General features: G+C 46.4%; 1 protein-coding gene across 1 annotated transcript; it reads left to right on the top strand.

The window, feature by feature from the left end:
• Nucleotides 1-12635: 12635 nt before the first annotated feature.
• Nucleotides 12636-20018, top strand: LOC123068682 (uncharacterized). Its single transcript, XM_044491300.1, has 7 exons — nucleotides 12636-12900; nucleotides 15110-15455; nucleotides 15553-15642; nucleotides 15726-15899; nucleotides 16744-16860; nucleotides 16951-18805; nucleotides 19728-20018. The coding sequence occupies exons 1-6, from the start codon at nucleotides 12651-12653 to the stop codon at nucleotides 18767-18769; spliced, it is 2796 nt and encodes a 931-aa protein (XP_044347235.1). The 5' UTR covers nucleotides 12636-12650; the 3' UTR covers nucleotides 18770-18805; nucleotides 19728-20018.
• Nucleotides 20019-24702: the final 4684 nt, after the last annotated feature.

The following is a 24702-nucleotide window of genomic DNA, read 5'->3' as shown; positions in this document are numbered from 1 at the left end:
CCTCGTCTGTCGTGCGCCCGCCTTCCCGCCGCCCGTTGGCCACCACCGGACCCTGTGGACGCCTCCCCCGACCCCGCGGGTGTCACCATTCTCCGACACACCTCGCTATGGCCGCCTCTGCGTCTCCGACCAATCCCGCTGCCTCCGTGTCTTCGACCATTTCTGCCGCCACCACCGCCATGCCTCACCCAAATTGACGCGACGGATTTGCAGCCCCACATTCTGCGGTCGATGTCGGAATGGAAGCGCCTGCGAGGAAGAAGGCTCTTATGGCCAAAACACGTCATGTTGGATCAAAGTGGCTGCCGCGACTTTGTCCTAGCCGAAGAAGACGAAGGCGACCGTGGCTGCTGCTGCCGCTTCATTGTCGGCGTTACCCGCGGATGTTGTTACTGCTGATGGCGCCCCCCCCCTCACGTCATGTTGCCAGCCGTGGAGGAGGAGCCGTTGCCGCCTGCTACCGCTACTATCTCCAACTTGTTCGATGATATGACGCAAAGATAGAATATATCCTCTTCTTTTTTATTGTCCTTTTGTCATGTTGATATGAATAGAATATGAGATTTTGTACGTGTGTGTGCTTGTAATGTTGATGATGATACATTTATGCACTTGAAAAAAGTTGTGAATGAAGATTTCGCCTCTCAAGATTTTTCGTCCCAAGAAAATGATACGTCGTATGATGATGAGAATCTTGACATGGAAGACGTTGGTTTTGTTGAGAATTCGAAGGGAAGAACCGCAAACTATTCGAACACCGAAAATGTTGATATGTACGACACTGAAGCGAGTCTCTCTTGATATGAACGGAACACAAGTGGTCACTATCGATCATCGGATTCTATTCAGCACCGATGGTCCACTATAGATGACGAATGTCAAAAATGGGCGGGTTGCTTGGCCAATGTCGATCTCACGAACCCAAGTGGTTGCGATGAAAAATACATGGCAATTGCTTGCTACATTCGAATGCTTTCTCTAATAATTATGGATATTTTCCTAATTAACCAATTTTCTCTATTGTTTATTATGTAGCTCATGCTTGCTCAAGGTTTCTTCCAAGAAAGAGTGGAGAATGGGGATATGAAGAGGAAAGGAAAACCATTCACTTCCTGACATTGTTACAAAGAGCTCGAGGATGAGGAGAAGTGGAAGAATCGCAGAGCTTTTGAAGTACCTAGGAGGAAGAGCTTGGTAGTTGATTGTGAAGATGACGATAATGGTGGTGAGGGGGGAGAAGGAGCCCTACTCCTCACTCGGTTACCAAACCACACAGGCCCGGTGGAATGGAAAAAGCAAAAGGGATCAAAGGCCGGAGATAATGATTTTAAAGAAGGATTTGAACCCAACTTCATTGTCAGGAAATAGCATGTTGAAGAAAAAAGACTCTTGAAATTGAAAGAAATGAAGGAGAGGGCAGATGCCGAGCAGTGGAAGGCGACGACCGAGGAGAAGAGGGTGGCGACCGAGGAGAGGAAGGTCGAGCTAGAGGAGAGGAAGGTGATAGTCGATGATCTTAAGGCGGTGGAGGAAATAGCAGAAAAAATTATGTCCATGGAATCGACACAAGTGGTCTTGACACGAAGCAAAAAACATATGTTGAGTTGTGTAGCAAAGAAGTCCGTAATCACAAGGAAATTGATGGGTGCCATGGTAGGAGGAATGGGTGGCATGGGAGGAGGAACGAGTGGCATGAGTAGCAACTGTTGGAAATATGCCCTAGAGGCAATAATAAAAGTATTATTATATTTCATTGTTCATGATAATTGTCTTTTGTTCATGCTATAACTGTATTATCCGGAAATCGTAATACATGTGTGAACACATAGACCACAATATGTCCCTAGTGAGCCTCTAGTTGACTAGCTCGTTGTGATCAACAGATAGTCATGGTTTCCTGACTATGGACATTGGATGTCGTTGATAACGGGATCACATCATTAGGAGAATGATGTGATGGACAAGACCCAATCCTAAGCATAGCACAAAGATCGTGTAGTTCGTTTGCTAGAGCTTTGCCAATGTCAAGTATCTCTTCCTTCGACCGTGAGATCGTGTAACTCCCGGATACCGTAGGAGTGCCTTGGGTGTACCAAACGTCACAACGTAACTGGGTGACTATAAAGGTGCATTACAGGTATCTCCGAAAGTATCTGTTGGGTTGACACGGATCGAGACTGGGATTTGTCACTCCGTATGACGGAGAGGTATCTCTGGGCCCACTCGGTAATGCATCATCATAATGAGCTCAAGGTGACCAAGGTGTTGGCCACGGGGTCATGCATTACGGTACGAGTAAAGTGACTTGCCGGTAACGAGACTGAACAAGGTATTGGGATACCGACGATCGAGTCTCGGGCAAGTAACGTACCGATTGACAAAGGGAATTGTATACAGGGTTTTGATCGAATCCTCGACATCGTGGTTCAACCGATGAAATCATCGAGGAGCATGTGGGAGCCAACATGGGTATCCAGATCCCGCTGTTGGTTATTGCCCGAGAATCGTCTCGGTCATGTCTGCATGTCTCCCGAACCCGTAGGGTCTACACACTTAAGGTTCGGTGACGCTAGGGTTATTAGGAAGACTAGTATGTGACTACCGAATGTTGTTCGGAGTCCCGGATGAGATCCCGGACGTCACGAGGAGTTCCGGAATGGTCCGGAGGTGAAGTTTTATATATGGGAAGTTGTCATACGGACACCGGAAAGTTTCGGGGGTCTATCGGTAATGTACCGGGACCACCGGAGGGGTTCCGGGGGTCCACCGGGAGGGGCCACCCCTCCTAGAGGGCTACATGGGCCACAAAGGGGAGGGATCCAGCCCCTGGAGGGCTGGGCGCACCCCCCACCTTGGGCCCATGCGCCTAGGGTTGGGGGGATACCCTGAGGGGGGCGCCCCCCTTGCTTGGGGGGCAAGCCTTTCCCCTTGGCCGCCGCCCCCCCTCTAGATCTCATCTAGAGGGGCCGGCCCCCCTTGCCCCTTCCCCTTATAAATAGAGGGGTGGGGGGAGGTCTGCTGTACCCATCTCTAAGGCGCAGCCCCTCCCCTCCCCAACACCTCTCCTCCTCCGCAAGCGCTTGGCGAAGCCCTGTCGGAGTACTGCTGCACCAACACCACCACGCCGTCGTGCTGCCGTTGGAGCGAGCTTCCTCAACCTCTCCTTCCCCCTTGCTGGATCAAGAAGGAGGAGACGTCTCCCGTCCCGTACGTGTGTTGAACGCGGAGGTGCTATCCGTTCAGCACTTGGACATCGGTGATCTGAATCACGTCGAGTACGACTCCATCATCACCATCACCTTGCAAGCTTCCGCACGCGATCTACAAGTGGTATCTAGATGCAAACTCTCTCCCATGACTCGTTGCTTAGATGAACTCATAGATGGATCTTGGTGAAACCGTAGGAAAATTTTTAATTTTCTGCAACGTTCCCCAACAGTGGCATCATGAGCTAGGTCTATGCGTAGTTCTCTAATGCACGAGTAGAACACAATTTTGTTGTGGGCGTGGATCTTGTCAACTTACTTGCCTCTACTAGTCTTTTCTTGATTCAACGGTATTGTGGGATGAAGCGGCCCGGACCAACCTTACACGTACGCTTACGTGAGACCGGTTCCACCGATTGACATGCACTAGTTGCATAAGGTGGCTGGCGGGTGTCTGTCTCTCCCACTTTAGTTGGAGCGGATTCGATGAACAGGGCCCTTATGAAGGGTAAATAGAAGTTGACAAAATCACGTTGTGGTTATTCGTAGGTAAGAAAACATTCTTGCTAGAACCCAATTGCAGCCACGTAAAAGATGCAACAACAATTAGAAGACGTCTAACTTGTTTTTGCAGCGATTGATCATGTGATGTGATATGGCCAGAAGTTGTGATGAATGATGAATTGTGATGTATGAGATCATGTTCTTGTAATAGGATTCATGACTTGCATGTCGATGAGTATGACAACCGGCAGGAGCCATAGGAGTTGTCTTTATTTTTGTATGACCTGCGTGTCATTGAAGAACGCCATGTAAACTACTTTACTTTATTGCTAAACGCGTTAGCCATAGAAGTAGAAGTAGTCGTTGGCGTGACAACTTCATGAAGACACGATGATGGAGATCATGATGATGGAGATCATGGTGTCAAGCCGGTGACAAGATGATCATGGAGCCCCGAAGATGGAGATCAATGGAGCTATATGATATTGGCCATATCATGTCACAACTATATATAATTGCATGTGATGTTTATTATGTTTATGCATCTTGTTTACTTAGGACGACGGTAGTAAATAAGATGATCCCTTACAAAAATTTCAAGAAGTGTTCTCCCCTAACTGTGCACCGTTGCTACAGTTCGTCGCTTCTAAGCACCATGTGATGATCGGGTGTGATGGATTCTTACGTTCACATACAACGGGTGTAAGACAGTTTTACACAGCGAAAACACTTAGGGTTAACTTGACGAGCCTAGCATGTACAGACATGGCCTCGGAACACGGAGACCGAAAGGTCGAACACGAGTCGTATGAAAGATACGATCAACATGAAGATGTTCACCGACGATGACTAGTCCGTCTCACGTGATGATCGGACACGGGCTAGTCGACTCGGATCGTGTAACACTTAGATGACTTGAGGGATGTCTAATCTAAGTGGGAGTTCATAATTTGATTAGAACTTTATTATCATGAACTTAGTCTAAAACCTTTGCAAATATGTCTTGTAGATCAAATGGCCAACGCTCATGTCAACATGAACTTCAACGCATTCCTAGAGAAAACCAAGCTGAAAGATGATGGCAGCAACTATACGGACTGGGTCCGGAACCTGAGGATCATCCTCATAGCTGCCAAGAAACAATATGTCCTAGAAGCACCGTTAGGTGACCCGCCTGCTCTCCCAGCACTGCAAGACGATTTGAACGTTTGGCAGACACGTACTGATGATTACTCCCTCGTTCAGTGCGGCATGCTTTACAGCTTAGAACCGGGGCTCCAAAAGCGTTTTGAGCATCACGGAGCATATGAGATGTTCGAAGAGCTGAAACTAGTTTTCCGAGCTCATGCCCGGGTCGAGAGATATGATGTCTCCGACAAGTTCTACAGTTGTAAGATGGAGGAAAACAGTTCTGTCAGTGAGCACATCCTGAAGATGTCTGGGTTGCACAACCGTATGACCCAGCTGAACATTAACCTCCCAGATGAGGCGGTCATTGATAGAATCCTCCAGTCGCTCCCACCAAGCTACAAGAGCTTTGTGATGAACTACAACATGCAGGGGATGGTAAAGACTATTTCTGAAGTGTTCTCGATGCTGAAGTCAGCAGAGGCTGAAATCAAGAAAGAACATCAAGTGTTGATGGTCAATAAGACCACTAAGTTCAAGAAGGGCAAGAGCAAGAAGAACTTCAAGAAAGACGGCAAGGAAGTTGCCGCGCCCGGTAAGCAAGTTGCCGGGAAGAAGTCAAAGAATGGACCCAAGCCTGAGACTGAGTGCTTTTATTGCAAGGGGAAGGGTCACTGGAAGCGGAACTGCCCCAAATACTTAGCGGATAAGAAGGCCGGCAACACCAAAGGTATATTTGATATACATGTAATTTATGTGTACCTTACCAGTGCTCGTAGTAACTCCTGGGTATTTGATACCGGTGCCGTTGCTCATATTTGTAACTCACAGCAGGAGCTGCGGAATAAATGGAGACTGGCAAAGGACGAGGTGACGATGCGCGTCGGGAATGGTTCCAGAGTCGATGTGATCGCCGTCGGCACGCTGCCTCTACATTTACCCACGGGATTAGTTTTGAACCTTAATAATTGTTATTTAGTGCCAAGTTTGAGCATGAACATTGTATCTGGATCTCGTTTAATACGAGATGGCTACTCATTTAAGTCTGAGAATAATGGTTGTTCGATTTATATGAGAGATATGTTTTATGGTCATGCTCCGATGGTCAATGGTTTATTCTTAATGAATCTCGAGCATAATATTACACATGTTCATAGTGTGGATGCCAAAAGATGTAAAGTTGATAACGATAGTCCCACATACTTGTGGCACTGTCGCCTTGGTCACATTGGTGTCAAGCGCATGAAGAAGCTCCATGCTGATGGACTTTTAGAGTCTCTTGATTATGAATCGTTTGACACATGCGAACCATGCCTCTTGGGCAAAATGACCAAGACTCCGTTCTCCGGAACAATGGAGCGAGCAACCAACTTGTTGGAAATCATACATACCGATGTGTGCGGTCCAATGAGCGTTGAGGCTCGCGGAGGATATCGTTATGTTCTCACTCTCACTGATGACTTAAGTAGATATGGGTATGTCTACTTAATGAAACACAAGTCTGAGACCTTTGAAAAGTTCAAGGAATTTCAGAATGAGGTGGAGAATCAACGTGACCGAAAGATAAAGTTCCTACGATCAGATCGTGGAGGAGAATACTTAAGTCACGAATTTGGTACACACTTAAGGAAATGTGGAATCGTTTCACAACTCACGCCACCTGGAACACCTCAGCGAAACGGTGTGTCCGAACGTCGTAATCGCACTCTATTGGATATGGTGTGGTCCATGATGTCTCTTACCGATTTACCGCTATCATTTTAGGGATACGCTCTAGAGACAGCTACATTCACTTTAAATAGGGCACCGTCTAAATCCGTTGAGACGACACCGTATGAATTATGGTTTGGGAAGAAACCTAAGCTGTCGTTTCTAAAAGTTTGGGGATGCGATGCTTATGTCAAGAAACTCCAACCTGAAAAGCTCGAACCCAAGTCGGAAAAATGCGTATTCATAGGATACCCTAAGGAAACTGTCGGGTATACCTTCTACTTAAGATCCGAAGGCAAGATCTTTGTTGCCAAGAACGGATGCTTTCTGGAAAAAGAGTTTCTCTCGAAAGAAGTAAGTGGGAGGAAAGTAGAACTCGATGAAGTACTACCTCTCGAACGGGAAAGTGGTGCAGTGCAGGAAACCGTTCCTGTGATGCCCACACCAACTAAAGAGGAAAAAAATGATGATGATCAAGGTACTTTGGATCAAGTTGCTACTGAACTTCGTAGGTCCACAAGGACACGTTCCGCGCCAGAGTGGTACGGTAACCCTGTCCTGGAAATCATGTTGTTAGACAACGGTGAACCTTCGAACTATGAAGAAGCGATGGCGGGCCCGGATTCCAACAAATGGCTTGAAGCCATGAAATCCGAGATAGAATCCATGTATGAAAACAAAGTATGGACTTTGACAGACTTGCCCGATGATCGGCGAGCGATAGAAAACAAATGGATTTTTAAGAAGAAGACGGACGCGTATGGTAATGTTACCATTTATAAGGCTCGACTTGTCGCTAAGGGTTATCGACAAGTTCAAGGGATTGACTACGACGAGACATTCTCTCCCGTAGCGAAGCTGAAGTCCGTCCGAATCATGTTAGCAATTGCTGCATACTATGATTATGAGATATGGCAGATGGACGTCAAAACGACATTCCTTAACGGACATCTTAAGGAAGAGCTGTATATGATGCAGCCGGAAGGTTTTGTCGATCCTAAGAACGCTAACAAAGTATGCAAGCTCCAGCGATCCATTTATGGACTGGTGCAAGCATCTCGGAGTTGGAACATTCGCTTTGATGAGATGATCAAAGCGTTTAGGTTTATGCAGACTTATGGAGAAGCTTGCGTTTACAAGAAAGTGAATGGGAGCTCTGTAGCATTTCTCCTATTATATGTAGATGACATACTCTTGATGGGAAATGATACAAAACTTCTGGACATCATTAAGGCCTACTTGAATAAGTGTTTTTCAATGAAGGACCTTGGAGAAGCTGCTTATATATTAGGCATCAAGATCTATAGAGATAGATCCAGACGCCTCATAGGTATTTCACAAAGCACATACCTTGATAAGATTTTGAAGAGGTTCAAAATGGATCAGTCCAAGAAAGGGTTCTTGCCTATGTTACAAGGTGTGAGATTGAGCTCAGCTCAGTCGCCGACCACGGCAAAAGATAAAGAAGAGATGAGTGTCATCCCCTATGCTTCAGCCATAGGATCTATTATGTATGCCATGCTGTGTACCAGACCCGATGTAAACCTTGCCGTAAGTTTGGTAGCAAGATACCAAAGTAATCCCGGCAAGGAACACTGGACAGCGGTCAAGAACATCCTGAAGTACCTGAAAAGGACAAAGGACATGTTTCTCGTTTATGGAGGAGACGAAGAGCTCATCGTAAAGGGTTACGTCGACGCTAGCTTCGACTCAGATCTGGATGACTCTAAGTCACAAACCGGATACGTGTATATGTTGAATGGTGCAGCAGTAAGTTGGTGCAGCTGCAAGCAGAGCGTCGTGGCGGGATCTACGTGTGAAGCGGAGTACATGGCAGCCTCGGAGGCAGCACATGAAGCGATTTGGGTGAAGGAGTTCATCACCGACCTAGGAGTCATACCCAATGCGTCGGGGCCGATCAAACTCTTCTGTGACAACACTGGAGCTATTGCCCTTGCCAAGGAGCCCAGGTTTCACAAGAAGACCAGGCACATCAAGCGTCGTTTCAACTCCATGCGCGAAAATGTTCAAGATGGAGACATAGAGATTTGCAAAGTGCACACGGATCTGAATGTCGCAGATCCATTGACTAAACCTCTCTCGCGAGCAAAACATGATCAACACCAGAACTCTATGGGTGTTCGATTCATCACAATGTAACTAGATTGGTGACTCTAGTGCAAGTGGGAGACTGTTGGAAATATGCCCTAGAGGGAATAATAAAAGTATTATTATATTTCATTGTTCATGATAATTGTCTTTTGTTAATGCTATAACTGTATTATCCGGAAATCATAATACACGTGTGAACACATAGACCACAATATGTCCCTAGTGACCCTCTAGTTGACTAGCTCGTTGTGATCAACAGATAGTCATGGTTTCCTGACTATGGACATTGGATGTCGTTGATAACGGGATCACATCATTCTCCTAATGATGTGATGGACAAGACCCAATCCTAAGCATAGCACAAAGATCGTGTAGTTCGTTTGCTAGAGCTTTGCCAATGTCAAGTATCTCTTCCTTCGACCATGAGATCGTGTAACTCGCGGATACCGTAGGAGTGCCTTGGGTGTACCAAACGTCACAACGTAACTGGGTGACTATAAAGGTGCATTACAGGTATCTCCGAAAGTATCTGTTGGGTTGACACGGATCGAGACTGGGATTTGTCACTCCGTATGACGGAGAGGTATCTCTGGGCCCACTCGATAATGCATCATCATAATGAACTCAAGGTGACCAAGGTGTTGGCCACGGGATCATGCATTACGGTACGAGTAAAGTGACTTGCCGGTAACGAGACTGAACAAGGTATTGGGATACCGACGATCGAGTCTCGGGCAAGTAACGTACCGATTGACAAAGGGAATTGTATACAGGGTTTTGATCGAATCCTCGACATCGTGGTTCAACCGATGAAATCATCGAGGAGCATGTGGGAGCCAACATGGGTATCCAGATCCCGCTGTTGGTTATTGCCCAAGAATCGTCTCGGTCATGTCTGCATGTCTCCCGAACCCGTAGGGTCTACACACTTAAGGTTCGGTGACGCTAGGGTTATTAGGAAGACTAGTATGTGACTACCGAATGTTGTTCGGAGTCCCGGATGAGATCCCGGACGTCACGAGGAGTTCCGGAATGGTCCGGAGGTGAAGTTTTATATATGGGAAGTTGTCATACGGACACCGGAAAGTTTCGGGGGTCTATCGGTAATGTACCGGGACCACCAGAGGGGTTCCGAGGGTCCACCGGGAGGGGCCACCCCTCCCGGAGGGCCACATGGGCCGCAAAGGGGAGGGAGCCAGCCCCTAGAGGGCTGGGCGCACCCCCCACCTTGGGCCCATGCGCCTAGGGGTGGGGGGAAACCCTGAGGGGGGCGCCCCCCTTGCTTGGGGGGCAAGCCTTTCCCCTTGGCCGCCGCCCCCCCTCTAGATCTCATCTAGAGGGGCCGGCCCCCCTTGCCCCTTCCCCTATAAATAGAGGGGTGGGGGGAGGGCTGCTGTACCCATCTCTAAGGCGCAACCCCTCCCCTCCCCAACACCTCTCCTCCTCCGCAAGCGCTTGGCGAAGCCCTGTCGGAGTACTGCTGCACCAACACCACCACGCCGTCGTGCTGCCGTTGGAGCGAGCTTCCTCAACCTCTCCTTCCCCCTTGCTGGATCAAGAAGGAGGAGACGTCTCCCGTCCCGTACGTGTGTTGAACGCGGAGGTGCTGTCCGTTCAGCACTTGGACATCGGTGATCTGAATCACGTCGAGTACGACTCCATCATCACCATCACCTTGCAAGCTTCCGCACGCGATCTACAAGTGGTATGTAGATGCAAACTCTCTCCCATGACTCGTTGCTTAGATGAACTCATAGATGGATCTTGGTGAAACCGTAGGAAAAATTTTAATTTTCTGCAACGTTCCCCAACAGCAACATGGGAGGAAGAATGGGTGCCACGGTATATCGATCAATTTACTTATTGTGCCATAACCTCTTGGTTTTATCGGTATTAATGCTTGGTTATTGTTGTTAATTTCTACACTAGTACAAACCATAATGGCTAAAACACACACAATTGGAATTTCTTTGAGTTCAGCTACATTTTTGTCAATGGTGCTCCAATCCCTCTCCACTTTTAAAGTTTATATTTTTTTCTTTTTAGTTAAATTTTTTGTTTTTGTTTCTGGTTTCGTTGACTTTGTTTTTGTTTAGGTTAGTCCATATAACTCGCCCAAGTGAGGATCTGGTGTATTCCATCATGTCCATCCATAGACCCATCTCTTTACTGTAGATGCAGTTACTTCCTATCTGGCATGTCTTAACTTCAGAAAAACTCACCTTAATCATTTTATACCTTCCATATACATGTCATGGTAAATGATATTACTTACTGACACCAAAATATATCCCCGTTACCTATATATGAAACAAACTATTTGCTAAAGTATGGCATATTCGGTACAACATTTGGAATCAAAATGTGCACCACAATTGCGGTGTACAATCTCACATCATAATATGTTCCTTGATTCGGATCTGACTCATATACTTGTGTTGGCATGCAATTATGTACTACATTGTTCCTTATTAATAGTATTTAAACTTGCCACTTCACTTGGATACTTACCATCTCAATGAGTCACGTATATGTCAGATATGACATGTATTTTAATATAGTATTACCCAGATTTATTAAGATAACATGTATCAAGTTGAATTATGAATGCGAGATTTAATGATCTCCTTGCATTGTTTACAGAGAAGTGCATTTGAGTAAAGTGCATGATTAGTACATTAACCGTCAATGATATTGAGTTTAGTACATCAACTTGAAAACGACAAGTTTAGTCCATTAACTTGCACCAGTGATAAGACAAAAGTGCAAACCAAGCGTGCAAAGCAAATGACGCTGACATGTCATGATGTCGTGGCCTTCATGTCACTGTGGGAATTCGTAGGGGGTTATTTGATAAAAAAGTTTCATATTCACAATTTAGTCCTTCATATATTAGTGTCGATATACATTCATTGAACCCAAATTCCCCACTAGGGAACAAAATCCCTAGTTCCGTCGTCATCTAAGTCGTACTCACAAAATCTAGTGTCGTGAACCGAATAATTTGCCACAGTGTTGCCCCTTTCGCGCAACTCTCTCTCTCTCTCTCTCTCACACACACACACACACACACGCGCGCGCGCGCGTGCGCAGTTTGAATATTATTGTGTTCCATGGCTGCTTGGTGCTATTTCTGCACCTCCCACCACTCCTCCACCTCCACTCTTCCTTCCACGTAGCTAATTACACTTTGCGTCAAAACGGAGGTCACCGTTGCCTTGGACGATGTCAAGGAGCTCAACCCCAAAGCTGTGACATGGGGTATATCCAACGCAGCCCGATCCGGCTCCGATGGCAAGCCAGATTATTGGTCAGCAAGCCAGAGTGCAAGCCTAGTGAAATCGGGAATTCTGATGTTGCGCATAGGGGGCGCGTCGACGTATTGCGACCGTATATGTTTCTGTGTTTCGTATACGTTGCTTGCATTTCTTTTCCATGTTGCGACATTATCACGAGTTTTCTCAAGACGCGGAGGGGAATGTTGCAAACCAAACGGCAGGGGTTTTGCGTTGGAAAAAGTGGAACAAAAAATAATCACAGCAGTTTTGGCAAGGAGAACCTCGGTTACCTCCGATACACAAACCCGAGGCCTTGGGCTGCGCCGCGCGCAACGACGACAATTGTAGAAAAGCCCAGCCCAGCCCGCCGTTTTCCCATCCACGCCCTCCCACGCCCCCCCACGCCTCAAATCCACCTCCTTTGCGCAAACCACCCCACGAAATATCCAAACTACCCCCGAGCCCTAATCCCCTCCCCCGCGAGGTCGTCCCTGCGCCCCCGCTCGCGGCGGCGGCCACCGAATCCGCGCCCGCGCCGCCGCTCCCCGGCCCGAGGTCAAAGCTCTCTCCCTCGCCCGAGTCCGGTTGCTTGCTCGCCGCGCCGGCGGCCTCACTTTCGCTGTTGCTTTTTTTGGGACTGGCTCCCACCCTGGATCCGGCCGCTGTTTTTCGGTGTGATTTGCGCAAGTTCCAGGGGATTCTTGCGCAAAAAATGAATTTTTTGCTTTTCGAGTTCCTACCTTCGCTGTCGCTGTTGCTGTTGCGTATTATCCTCGCGGTCCTGCTGCGATTAGGATTTAGGAACGAGGGCCTCCGGCGGCGGAGGGGGGAAGTTGGTTGGTGGTGGGGGGTGGCGCTCTTCTCTTCTGGCTCAACCAAGGCTCTGTTCTTCGCACCAGTTGACGATGAGCCCCTCCCTCCGCCGTTCTCCTGCCCCACGACATCCTGCGAAGTTGAATTCTGTAAGAAAGGACTGGCTTGTGTGTTGCTCGCGTAATCTTTCTATTGTTTGCAGTTCATCTGTTTCTACTCATGATGGACTAGTTCATCCTTTTGCCCGGCGTTGGTCCAGAAATGAGGGCTGAGGTCGGATTTGTATCCGCACGTAGTTGTAACAGAGGTTCGGACATCGGAGCACCGGATATCGGGTCTGTATTGGTCTTTGCTTCGATGTATCGGATGTCGGATATGTATGTAGTTATATATGAGGGGAAAATGTCTGTCCTGTTTTGGTTAGTCTTACTTGTACCATGCCTTTTTGGTCCAAATTGAACGTACGGTGCTCTAGAGGCATGGCAAATATATGATTCTAAGTTTACTGTCTGCATTGCCAAAGAAATTAATAAAGACTCACAAAATCTGTATGGTAACACAACAGAGGGCATTATGTATGTGCTTATCTCCAGAAATTATGCATAATCTTGATCGTTTGATGAAGTTATGCATAATCTCTCTTCCTTGGTTGCTTTTCTGGGGTTCCCACCATGGATGGATCCAGCCGCTGTTTGTCGGTGTGATTTGTGCAAGTTCCAGGGGATTCTTGCTCAAAAATGAATTTTTTCTTGTCCAAGTTCCTACCTCGCTGTCGCTGTTGTTGTGTGGTATTATCATCGTGGTCCTGCTTCGATTAGGATTTAGGATCGAGGACCTTTGGCGTGGAGGGGAAATTGGTGCTGGAGAGAGACACTTTTCTCTTCTAGCCCAACCAAGGTTCTGTTCTTAGCACTAGTTGACAACGAGCCCCTCCCCTATCCCCGTTTTCTATTCCACGACCTTCCGCGAGGTTGAATTTTGTAAAAAAGGAATGGTTTTAATGGAGCCCATGTCTGTTTTGAAGGAATACATGATGTGTTGAGACTGGCTTGCCTGTTACTCGCGTTATCTTTCTTTTGTTTGCAGTTCATACGATCGTCTTGGTTCTGTTCATGATGGACTAGTTATCCTTTGTCTGGTGTTGATCCAGAAATGAGAGCTGACGTCGAATTTGTATCCACACGTAGTTTTAACTGAGGTTCAGAGTACTGGATATCGGGTCCATATTTGTCTCGCTTGGATGTATCGGATGTTGGATATGTATGTAGTTATATCGGAGGGGACAATGTCTGTCTTGTTTTAGTTAGTCTTACTCATACCATGCCTTTTTGGTACAAATTAAACGCACAGTGCTTGAGCATGGCAAATATATGATTCCAAGTTTACTGTCTGGTTGATTGTGAAATAACTTATTAAAGACTCACAAAATCCTTATGGTAACATAACAGAGACCATTATACATATGCTTATTTACAAAAGTTATGCATAAACTTGATAATTTTATGAAGTTGTAAATGCTAATTTTATTTTTAAAATCCGTCATTAAAGGCAAAAAGTTCCTTCCCTTAATTTTACATTTGTTAGGTAGAAGTGAGGCACCCTGCGGAGGCTGTGCCTCGAACGCGGGTGGGTGGGTTCACGGGCGTGTGCTCTAACCAACCGGCCATTGCTCGGTTCTAGAATTTTATTTTCAACTCTTAAGAAGACGAAAAGGCATTTACGTATTAGTCTATATTGGTGGACATACTAGGTCAAATACTGGCCATGTTGGTCGATGTGTGTGAAAACGATATTTATGAAATGAAATGCTATATCTGTACTGATAAGCCTGATGCTGATATATCAGTCGTGTCGGCATATATATAGAATCTTGGTTTTAATTGCATCACATAAGCTGGTGGGGCCTCACAGGAGCAATCTAGAGGCCAGGTATCGAATCCCAACAGCGCTGAGTAAAATCAGAATTTCCCCCGAGAGAATGTTTTCCACATTGAGCACGGGAAAAAATCGGTCCCGTTCCCAATGGTTATAAAAATAAGATAAAATCACCATAGGTAAAAAAAAATCATCATAGATCAGTGATGATATACTTGATTGGAAGGTTGACGCTTTGGAGTCAAAAGATTGAATGACGTGGCCCAGCCAGAGCAAAGACTTCTTTCCTAATAAATTATAGGGAGGAATATCAAAAGTAAATGGTTCAGTCTGTCGTTTGTGTGTAATTCTGTCTACCTGTCATACGAATGATCAATTGTGTAAAATCTCATGTTAAACTGGAGCTGTATTCTAGAGTTCATATTCTTACTTTGTGCAATGTTTTCCGTCACTATAATGTAATTTTTTTCTTCTAAAATGCAGTAGCATCGTGGAACAGCTACGGAAGCATGGCAGAGGGTGGTTTTGTGGTAGCCATTTGCCAACATGGTGGGGAGTTCACTTCTGGTCCCAATGGGAATTTGATCTACAAAGGAGGTGAAGCGCACGCTGTTGACGTCTCTCGGGAGATGTCCCTTGACAGCTTCAAGGATGAGGTGTCCAAGGTGTTCCATGTTGATGTCACCGATATGTCGTTCAAGTACTTCCTTCCGAACAATAACAGGACGCTCATCACAATCTCATGTGATAGAGATTTGCAACGGATGGTTGATTTTACTGCTAGTGCTGCCCAAGCAGATGTTTTTGTGATAAGTAGAGTGGAGAACAGGTATGCGTTGTTCTACCATTTTGTAGTTCATGTAGAAGAGCCAATATCAAACATCTCCTGATGTGATGCATATTTTTTTCTTATACTGGGTAACTAGGAGTGTCGTAACGTACACTGGAGCTTCCACTGTTAAAGCTGGATCTAATGCACATGGCGACAAAAGGAAAAGGACAGCTTCCAAAAACAAGTAGGTGGTACTGTGCCGGTTTAGATTTTCTAATGTTACTACTCTTCCATGTTACAGCCAGTGATCTCTTTTGTCTTCTCCAGGGCATCCAAAAGTAATAAGAAGACCGCCAGTGCTACTGGTGTTGTAGTTCAAGCTGATACCAATGATCTCAATCAACCTACCAATGATCTCAATCAACCTACCAATGATCTCAATCAACCTACCAATGATATAAATCAACCAAGAGCTTTGGTTACCTTGAATGATTACAACGAGTATGCAACCAGTCTTCTATAGTTGCTACATCTTTGCATGTCTACTGTGCCCTGACTTCTTCCTATTGTGAGATGTATCTTGGTCACATATTATTGTACACCAGATTTAAAGCCCCTATTTTATTATTCAATAGTAGCCTTCTCTGCAAATTAAATTCATGCCAACTTCAGGGGGAGCAGTTTGTAGGCAGTTAGCATATAAAATTGTCTGCCTACCTTATTTTCTGGAGTTTTTAGCTGCCATTACTGCCATCCATTTTCATTTATTCATGTTTGGTGAAACGTCTAGAATTTAAATCTTGCCATTGCCTTGGTTTATAGCATCATTTATGTTAGGAAATAGATCTTGCCATTGCGTTGGTTTATAGCATCATTCATGGACTGCATAATATGCTTACATATAGGCAGCTTGACTACACTTCGTTACTGCCCCTTTGTTTTTTGTTATGGTTACTTTATATGCATCTTCCTTACTTTGTTATACCCCTTATTAAATTGTAGGCATCTGCACTACTTTGTTAGTTAGGACAACTGCTGATGTATACCTACTACCACCCGTTGTTGAAGCTGTTTCTCTTGCATAGTTTTCATATCATGCTCTCTGTATTTCACATTGTGATCTGAATGGTTTAGTGCCCTGACTGCATGTCTTTTGTGATCGTTTTTCATTCTGAATATCTTGTAGTTACTGCTACTTTAGTTCTCTCTTACAGTCACATGATAACATGTATGGGTTTCATTGTTTGTACTGTCATGACCTGCAAATTGTAAATGTCACTCATTATACTTTGTGATACGATATTGTCCAAAACTTATGATTTCTATTTTCCTTGGATGAAACTAGGGATTTTCCACTGGAATTTGGCCATGATGTTGCCTTTCCCACCACAGCTGGAGCTGTTTCCTCTGCTCCAGACGATCTGAATCATGATAAGCTTGCTCTCGTTGATACCACACAAAGGTAGTTATGTGCTCACTTTATTATGTCTTTTGTACTCCACAGAGTTTGTAAAAAGGATAAGTTTCACATATGCCAGCATGGCTTTTGCAGGGAACCAACTGGTTTTTTTGATGATGCAGTCAATGCATATGATGGTTCTGATATCATAATAGATCCTCCACAAGAGCTTACCAATAATCCTGCTTTGTTTTGGGAGGACATTATCAAAGGTGTTGGTCAAGAATTTGATAATGTGAAGGATTTCCGAGCTCAGTTGTGCAAGTATTCCATCGGCAAAGGATTTGTGTACCGATTTATTAAGAATGAAACCACCCGTGTCACTGTAAAGTGTGTTGCGGATGGCTGCACCTGGCGATTGCATGCATCCGAGTCATCTCGTAACAAGAAATTTGTTATCAAGAAAATGACTGATGAGCATACATGTGGAGGAGAAGGCGGAGAGGGTCAGCGGCGAGCAACAAGACAGTGGCTGACTACCATCATTAAGCAGAAACTGCGTGAGAACTCATTGCTCAAACCAAAGGATCTTGTCAAGGAAATACATGAAGAGTATGGAGTTATGCTGACCTATTCACAGGTTTGGCGAGGTAGAGAAGTGGCTCAGAAGGAGATGTTTCATGTTCAGAGGGAGGCATCAGGCCATTTGCCCTGGTATGGGGAGAGGCTTATGCAGACTAACCCAGGGAGTATACTTGACTTGTCTGAGTTCTCTGAAAACCGACGTTTTATTTTTGCATTCCATGCTTCTTTGGAAGGCTTTGCAAGTGGGTGCAGGCCCCTCCTTTTTCTTGACAAGGTTCCGCTCAAAGCGACAAATGAGTATAAGTTGCTGGTTGCCGCTGCAGTTGATGCTGATGATGGTGTCTTTCCAGTTGCATTTAATGTGGTTGAAGATGATAATTACGAGAACTGGGTTTGGTTCTTGATGAAGCTGAGGATTGCTCTCCAGTATCATAACTACCCATTGAATGCTATGACATTCTTGTCCAATGGACAAAAGGGTCTGGATGCTGCTGTCGCACATGCGTTTGAAGGTAGCCACCATGCCTTCTGTTTGCATCATATCATGGAGGAATTCAAAGGAGAACTGAAGAAGGGACCATGGTCGCAACAGATAAGAGATGTGATGGTCGAGGATTTTACTCGTGCAGCCCAAGCATGCAGCATTGATGATTTTAATGCATCAATTGAGAGCATAAGGAATATATCCACTGAAGCTGCCGACTGGATCATTGCGAGTAAGCCAGAGCATTGGTCAGATGCCATCTTCAGAGGCTGTCGGTATGACCATTTCTCATCGAACATTGTTGATGCGTTTAATAACTGGATACCTACAAAGAAGGAGGGGTCCATGGTGCTGATGGTGGACTCTCTGAGGACAAAAATAATGGAGACAATAGAAGCGAGGCGTGAAGCCTGCAAGTCATGGGAAGGACCTCTAACACCTTCCATTGATTACAAAGCAAAGGATGAGATAACCAAGGCTGGCAAGCTGACCGTGCTATGCTCTTCTGAGACTGTGTTTGAAGTGCGGGGCAGCGGTATTTTTGTTGTTAATCTTGCAAACTGCGAATGCACGTGCCGGAGGTGGCAACTTTCTGGCCTCCCCTGCATGCATGTTATTGCTGTGTGTAACAGGATTGGGCGGTCTTTCTATGACTACTGCTCAAAGTTTTTCACAACAGATAGCTACCGTCAGACATACTCAGGAACAATCTACCCAATTCCCGACATGGACACCCTTGATTTTAGCGCTGCAGCAATGGTCCCGCCTCCCAGGCCACGGGCATCAGATAAACCTAGAAGGAAGCGGTTTAATCCCAACAAGCCAACCACTCTTATACGGCTCTGTAGCAGGTGCAAGCAAGTAGGCCACAACAAGGCCACCTGTGAAGCTGCTTTTCTGTAGACAAAGCATTTTCTTTATCTGCAGTATGTATATCAGGTATATCTTTGTCTTTGCCCTACATTTTCTCCAATAAAAAAAATTAAGATAACCTCTTTCCTTGATCAATCACAAGCTAGGAATATGTGAATGTTCAAACTCGCCATTCTTGCTGGATAAGTGGCATCTTAATTAGTAAATGGAATTTCTCAAGGATGTTTTGACTACTGTACAGAAAACGAATTTTACATCGACTCAAACATCTATGCCTAATATTATTGATTTCCACGAACTAGAAAATTAATGGGAGATCTACTTTTGGTTGCCTTCCATCTATGCCTTGTACTATTGCCTTCCATGAACAAGAAAATTAATAAGAGGAGGTCTACTTTTGGTTGCCGAATTGTTGTCTAGGTTTAGTTTCCACCCTGTGACTCTAATGCCGTTTAACTTGCACCAGAAGTAGCACCATTTCATCCTAGATGGCTTCCTCTCCACTCCCCTCCCTGTGTCTTTGTTCCCTCCCATACCGACCCCAAATCGATCCTTTGCTACTCTCCATAGTCCTCGTCACTGTCAAGCTAGCCACCTACTTCAGTGGGTGTGGAATGGTGGTCGCTGGTCAGATCTGTGGCTACTGGCAACCGAGGCGATAGTCGCCTTGGGGCCAAAGGTGGAGGTCTTGCTACTAGATTAATTCTGTGACTTTTGGGTGCTAGGTTGAGTTCTTACTATCTGATACATTCTGTCGCTCTTGTGCACTAGGTTGAGTTCTTACTGTCCGATCCATTCTGTGCTAGCTGCTTTTCTTTCATACGTTTGATTTGGTTTCCTCGAATTCGAAGTACTTGCTAGCGACAGTATCCTACGTCTGAACTAATCTTCCACTGGTAGCAAGGAGGGTGGTAATACCGATCGGTGAAATGAATTCTGACGGTTGCTGCTTGGCTAATCCAACATGTTGTGTTTTTTACCACTGCAGGTTCACCGAGAGGCGGCTGATGAAAGAGAGAGCTTCCCAGCAAAAATAGAAAGGAAAAAAAGAGAAGGCTTCCCAGCAGAAAAGGAAAAAAAGTAGAGAGCTTATGGTGGTGCCTGTTGTATGTACAGTAGATGGAGAGAATCAGAGAATGGGGGTGGGTAATTAGAAGACATGCATGACTTGATACCGTTGTTGTCTGTTTATATGAAGGCTGTGAAACTTGGAAAGGTTTCCTTAGTGGTTGTTGACTAGAGATGATGATGGTTAATAAATGTGCTACATCTTTGGATAGTGTCGGCTCTACATCTTTGTGGTGTGGTCGGAGTGGTCCTATGTTGTGTTGGTAGTATATCCGCGTTCATGTTCGGACTCCCTTGATTCGGGGACGGAATAAGGGATTTCAGTCCGATCCGGCACATAAGGGCGGAGTAGGGGTCTGCGCCGGAGACGCCCTCACCTACAATGTGGGGGCGCCAAGGGAATGTGCTAGGATTTATTTCGTAGCAAATTGATAGTTCTGAACTGGAGTAGAATCTTTCTTGTTCTGAACTGAATGTACATTACTGCTGACTGAAATTGCAAAGGCGTACCAATCCCAGCCCTCCCCATCAAAACGTGTAGAGTGGAGACCCGAACAAAAAGAAGAGATCCCACCCCGTCCGTCCAAGCTGCTCCTTCTTCCTTGTGCTCCTCCGGCCAGCGGCGGCGGGTCGGTCCCGATTCAGCAGAGCATCCGTCGAGGTCAGCTTCCCTCCACTCTCTGCATTCCTTTGCAAGCCCCGGTTGACGCTTCCATCCCTTACCTCCTTGTGGCACAGCAGCTACAGCCGGGTTGATGGATTCAGCAATCATCATCACACGCCATGGATCCTGAGTCACCTCCATCATGAACTTGCGTGCTGCAACTAGGTGAGTTTCTCGGTCAGTCACCCAGAAATTTTATTCGGATCTTGTGTCTTGTGTGAGTTAGTCTACTAAAGAAGATGCACATTGGGCAGATGAAATAACACTGAGCATTTTATCAATGCGCCGACGAAAAAAATATCATCTGCTTGACTTTCAGTGTTGACATATTACATTGGGCATTTAAAAAGCACAAAAGTTGAGATCGTCATAACCCATTCCAATACCAATCGGAGACTAAGCAGCACAACAAAAGCAGTGCAGTGACCTCAAAACAGGGGAAGGGGCTTGAAACACACACACACACACACAAGAATTAATCCAAACAAGCAATGAAGAACAAATAAATAATGCTATGGAAACACACATGGCCTCTCAAACCGGGCTAGAAATCTCTTCTTCAGTTTGCTTTGCTTCGGGTGGGGAAGGCGACGCCCTTGTAGCAGGAGCGATTTCTTCTTCAGCTAAAGCTTCAGGAGGCTCCTCGGGCTTCTGGAACTTGTCGGCCAAGGTCTCCATCCCCATGAATGACCATAAGAGCCAGACGTAGGAGAGGTACTCCACGCCTTCACCCAAGCTCTTGGCGTGAAGGTAGCCTCTGCATCTAGCAGCAGAATAGCACAGCATTTCCACCCACACCCCCTGGATCACCCGCCACCTCTTCTCCTCGTCATCCAGCCCCATGAGTGCCTCAGCAAGGCGGCACGCACTTGGAATCAGATTGCCTGGGGCTGGGGCTGGGGCTGTGGCTGACGACGACTTCCCCATATCCATGATCTCCAGCGCAAGCGTTTCTTCTTTGTGGAGCAGTGCCTTACTACCCTTGAAGGCGTCCTCGAGAGCATCGGAGGCGACGTCGAAGAGGCCCGGGCTGGTGCCAGGCAATAGCATCTCAGGGCGGATGCAAAGCAAGTAGATCATGTAGTTGGACATCTCCCTGCTATGCTGCGTGGCCGCGGCGTCGCCTCGAGTGGAGCTAGTATTTGGGTGGTGAAAACAGAGGTCCGTGGCAATGTGCCAGAGAAGGACGCTTCTGTCGAACGCCACCTTGAAGCTCCACGCAAGCCCTTGACGCTGGCCCCGTTCCAGTCCTAGGCGATGCAAGGTCCACTGGCCCCTGAGATTGCTGAACCTTCTGTAGCTGGCAGCGTCGCTTATGTACTCCTTCCACCCATCTTTCATGTGTCCGAGAAGCAGCCCCGTTATATGCCGGGATGCATCTACCTGCCCAATATACCAATGCTTGTTGATGTACCTTCTGAGACATATGAAGGTGGCAAGCTCCATAAGGATGGTGGGCTTCTTGGTGCGAGCAACGGATGACAGCAGGCTGTGCTGGGAGACCCTGTCCTCCCCAACATATGTTGTGCAGAGACATACCAAAGTGATGGCTATGATCCAATCCAAGCAGTTTCTCAAGCAGTTTTTCAAGCAGGGTAACAATTCCAAGGAGGATTGTAGGACAGCGTAGAGGTAGGGTAGCAACTCCAGCACAGCATTGCAGCAAAGCAGGATGTATGTCACCCTGACGTCCTTGTCGCTGTAGCCGTCCTTGTGGGTCACGGCGAAGAGCACCAGGGAAGCTAAGGCCAGGCATGGAACCAAAATACCCCATACGCAGAAGGTAAGAATGCTGCGCAGTGATCTGGATTTGCTGTACAAGATCTGGAATATGTATCCGAGGAACATCTGTAACGTGTAATTTGCACTCTTCTCGTCCAGCGTCAGGAAAGGTCGCAACATGGTAAGCCGATCAGAGTAGGTAGCAGACATGTCGACAAACATCTTATGCATGTAATCCATCACAGTGCTTTCATAGTCTTCATCTTGATCACTGCCTACTGCCTGCACCTGCACGTGCTTCTGTGCTTTCTGTACGTATTCTTCAAGCAAAATGTCGAGCTCTTCTTCTTGTTCTTCTTCTCCTCCTGCCGACCTTCTTCTCCTGGTGGACATCATCTGCTTGAATATTATGTCAGAAGTGCAGAATGTCCAGCAGGTATTGTCTGCAGGTACCTGTCTTCTCGGGTCGATAGCAATGCCTTCCAGCATGCTATTAAAGCTAGCTCTCTGGAGTGCCCATGGCTTGTGGCTGAATTTGATGATGCCACTGACGAAGAGCATGGCCGCCACCGCAAGTAGCCTCTTCTCGCCGGACCACCACTTGAAGAAGACGTACAAGGCGACCGTGACCTGAGACACCAGGGTTACGGCATGCCGCCTCCATAGCTCATTGTCTTCGAGGCTGTAGGCAGTTATTGCCATCTGGCCGCCGAGGTGGATGAGGAGGACCGGCGCCCATACGACCTCCAGGGCGGTGCTCCCACCGTCCGCCGTCCACTGCTTCTGGCGGTTGAAGAGGGTGGCGAGGGCGTAGATGGCCAGTGCGTCGCTGCCTATGTATGCCATCCACACGAGCACTCTGAACTTGCGTAGGAGAGGCCTTGTACGCACATAATCAGAGAAGTAGAGCAATAACTGGAGGAAGAGGCTGCCGAGCACGAGAATGCGGAGCTGCCACTCCTCCCACCATTGCACATCACTTGAGAGACCCATGGACGCGTCGCTGAGCTCTCTCTCTCTCTCTCTCTCTCTCTCTCTCTCTCTCTCTCTCTCTCTCTCTCCCTCCCTCCCTCCCTCCCTCCCTCCCTCCCTCCCTCCCTCTCTCGCGCGCGCGCGCTTTTGCTGGCTCTGGTTGTTCTCTTGTCACACAGGAGTAACTAAACGGGAGCTAGAACCAGGCGGGCTAACATCAACGTTAATTAGGTTCTCAGCGGAATGGAGTACGCTAGCTATAGCCTTTTAGCGTTGATGTGCCTTGCGTGTTGCTGCCAATATCCCTTCCTGTTCTCGCGCGTGATGATGGCCCAACGATCGATGTTTCCTTTACCTTTATTTCTTATTTTTAGAGGAAACTCAACTTCTTTGCCTTTTCTCATGTGATATGTCCCTCTCTTTTTCCTTTTCCTGCCCCTTTGTTAATTTATGTGTCCTTTCCTCTCTACTTGTTGGTTAGTGGTCACTACTACGTTTGGACTAGTGTTGCATTACCTCTTTTAAGCGATTTATCTGCTAGGTTTGTAAATAATTTGCTTGGTCTTAAGGCAGACAGAGCGATGGAAATGCTTAAAAATATTACGGCCGTTAAACCAATGGAAGAGAGTGAAATTAACGCCCTGCTAGTTCAGGCATTAGATTGTCTTTGTGAGGATCTAGTGCCCACTAGTGTTCTGGACGGGAAGCATAGGATGTAGAGGAGCATGCGGCACCTCTACAACCAGAAGAAAGCTCAAGCAACGACCTCAGTCATGCGGACTCCAAGGTGGTGACGGTCAAGCCCAGACACACGTGGAAGAGAAAGGTGTACCCACTCTCTGCAGTGCGTCGACGTGCGATAATCAAATTCAACCAAATTTTCATGATGAAAAATAGGAGGCATTTTCTGGAATATCAGAGATCTCGCGGACTTGGCTAAACATAGGTTTTTGGCGGAAACATCTAAGGAAAATAAGCTGGATTTTATTGCGTTGCTCGAGATGGGTCGAGATAATTTTACATCGCATTTTCTGGAAACGGTTTTTGGTGGTTTAGACTATGACTCGCATTGTCTCCCACCACGGGGAAGTACTGGCGGGATCTTACTTGGGTTTAATTGCAAATCCCCGAGAGTTCTGAATATCATTATGGGTGACTATGCTATCAAATTTCATGTGCGGTCGAAAGTTGATGGCTTTAGGCGGCCTCTGGTGGTTGTGAATGGCGCAGCATAGCCGGAGTTCAAGCTTGACTTCCTTATAGACCTTGTGAGGCAGTGAGGGTTGGCGGGGATGAGAGGGTACCCACATTGGTCGGTGGAGACTTTAACATTATTAGATGGAGAGAAGAAAAATATAATGGTAATTTTGATAAGAGGTGGTCATTTAAGTTTTTAACGCTACCATTGAGAGTCTGCACCTGAGAGAGATTGATCTCACAGGCAGGCAGTACACTTGGACGAACAATTTGGAGAATCCAACTTACGAGGAATTGAATCGAATTCTAACCAGTGTTGAATGGGAACAGAAGTTCGGTT

The sequence above is a fragment of the Triticum aestivum genome, chromosome 3B (genome assembly GCF_018294505.1).
Source record: "Triticum aestivum cultivar Chinese Spring chromosome 3B, IWGSC CS RefSeq v2.1, whole genome shotgun sequence".
NCBI classification, from domain to species: domain Eukaryota; kingdom Viridiplantae; phylum Streptophyta; class Magnoliopsida; order Poales; family Poaceae; genus Triticum; species Triticum aestivum.
Note: the sequence above shows the minus strand (reverse complement) of the source record. Positions and strands in the feature narration are given on the sequence as shown.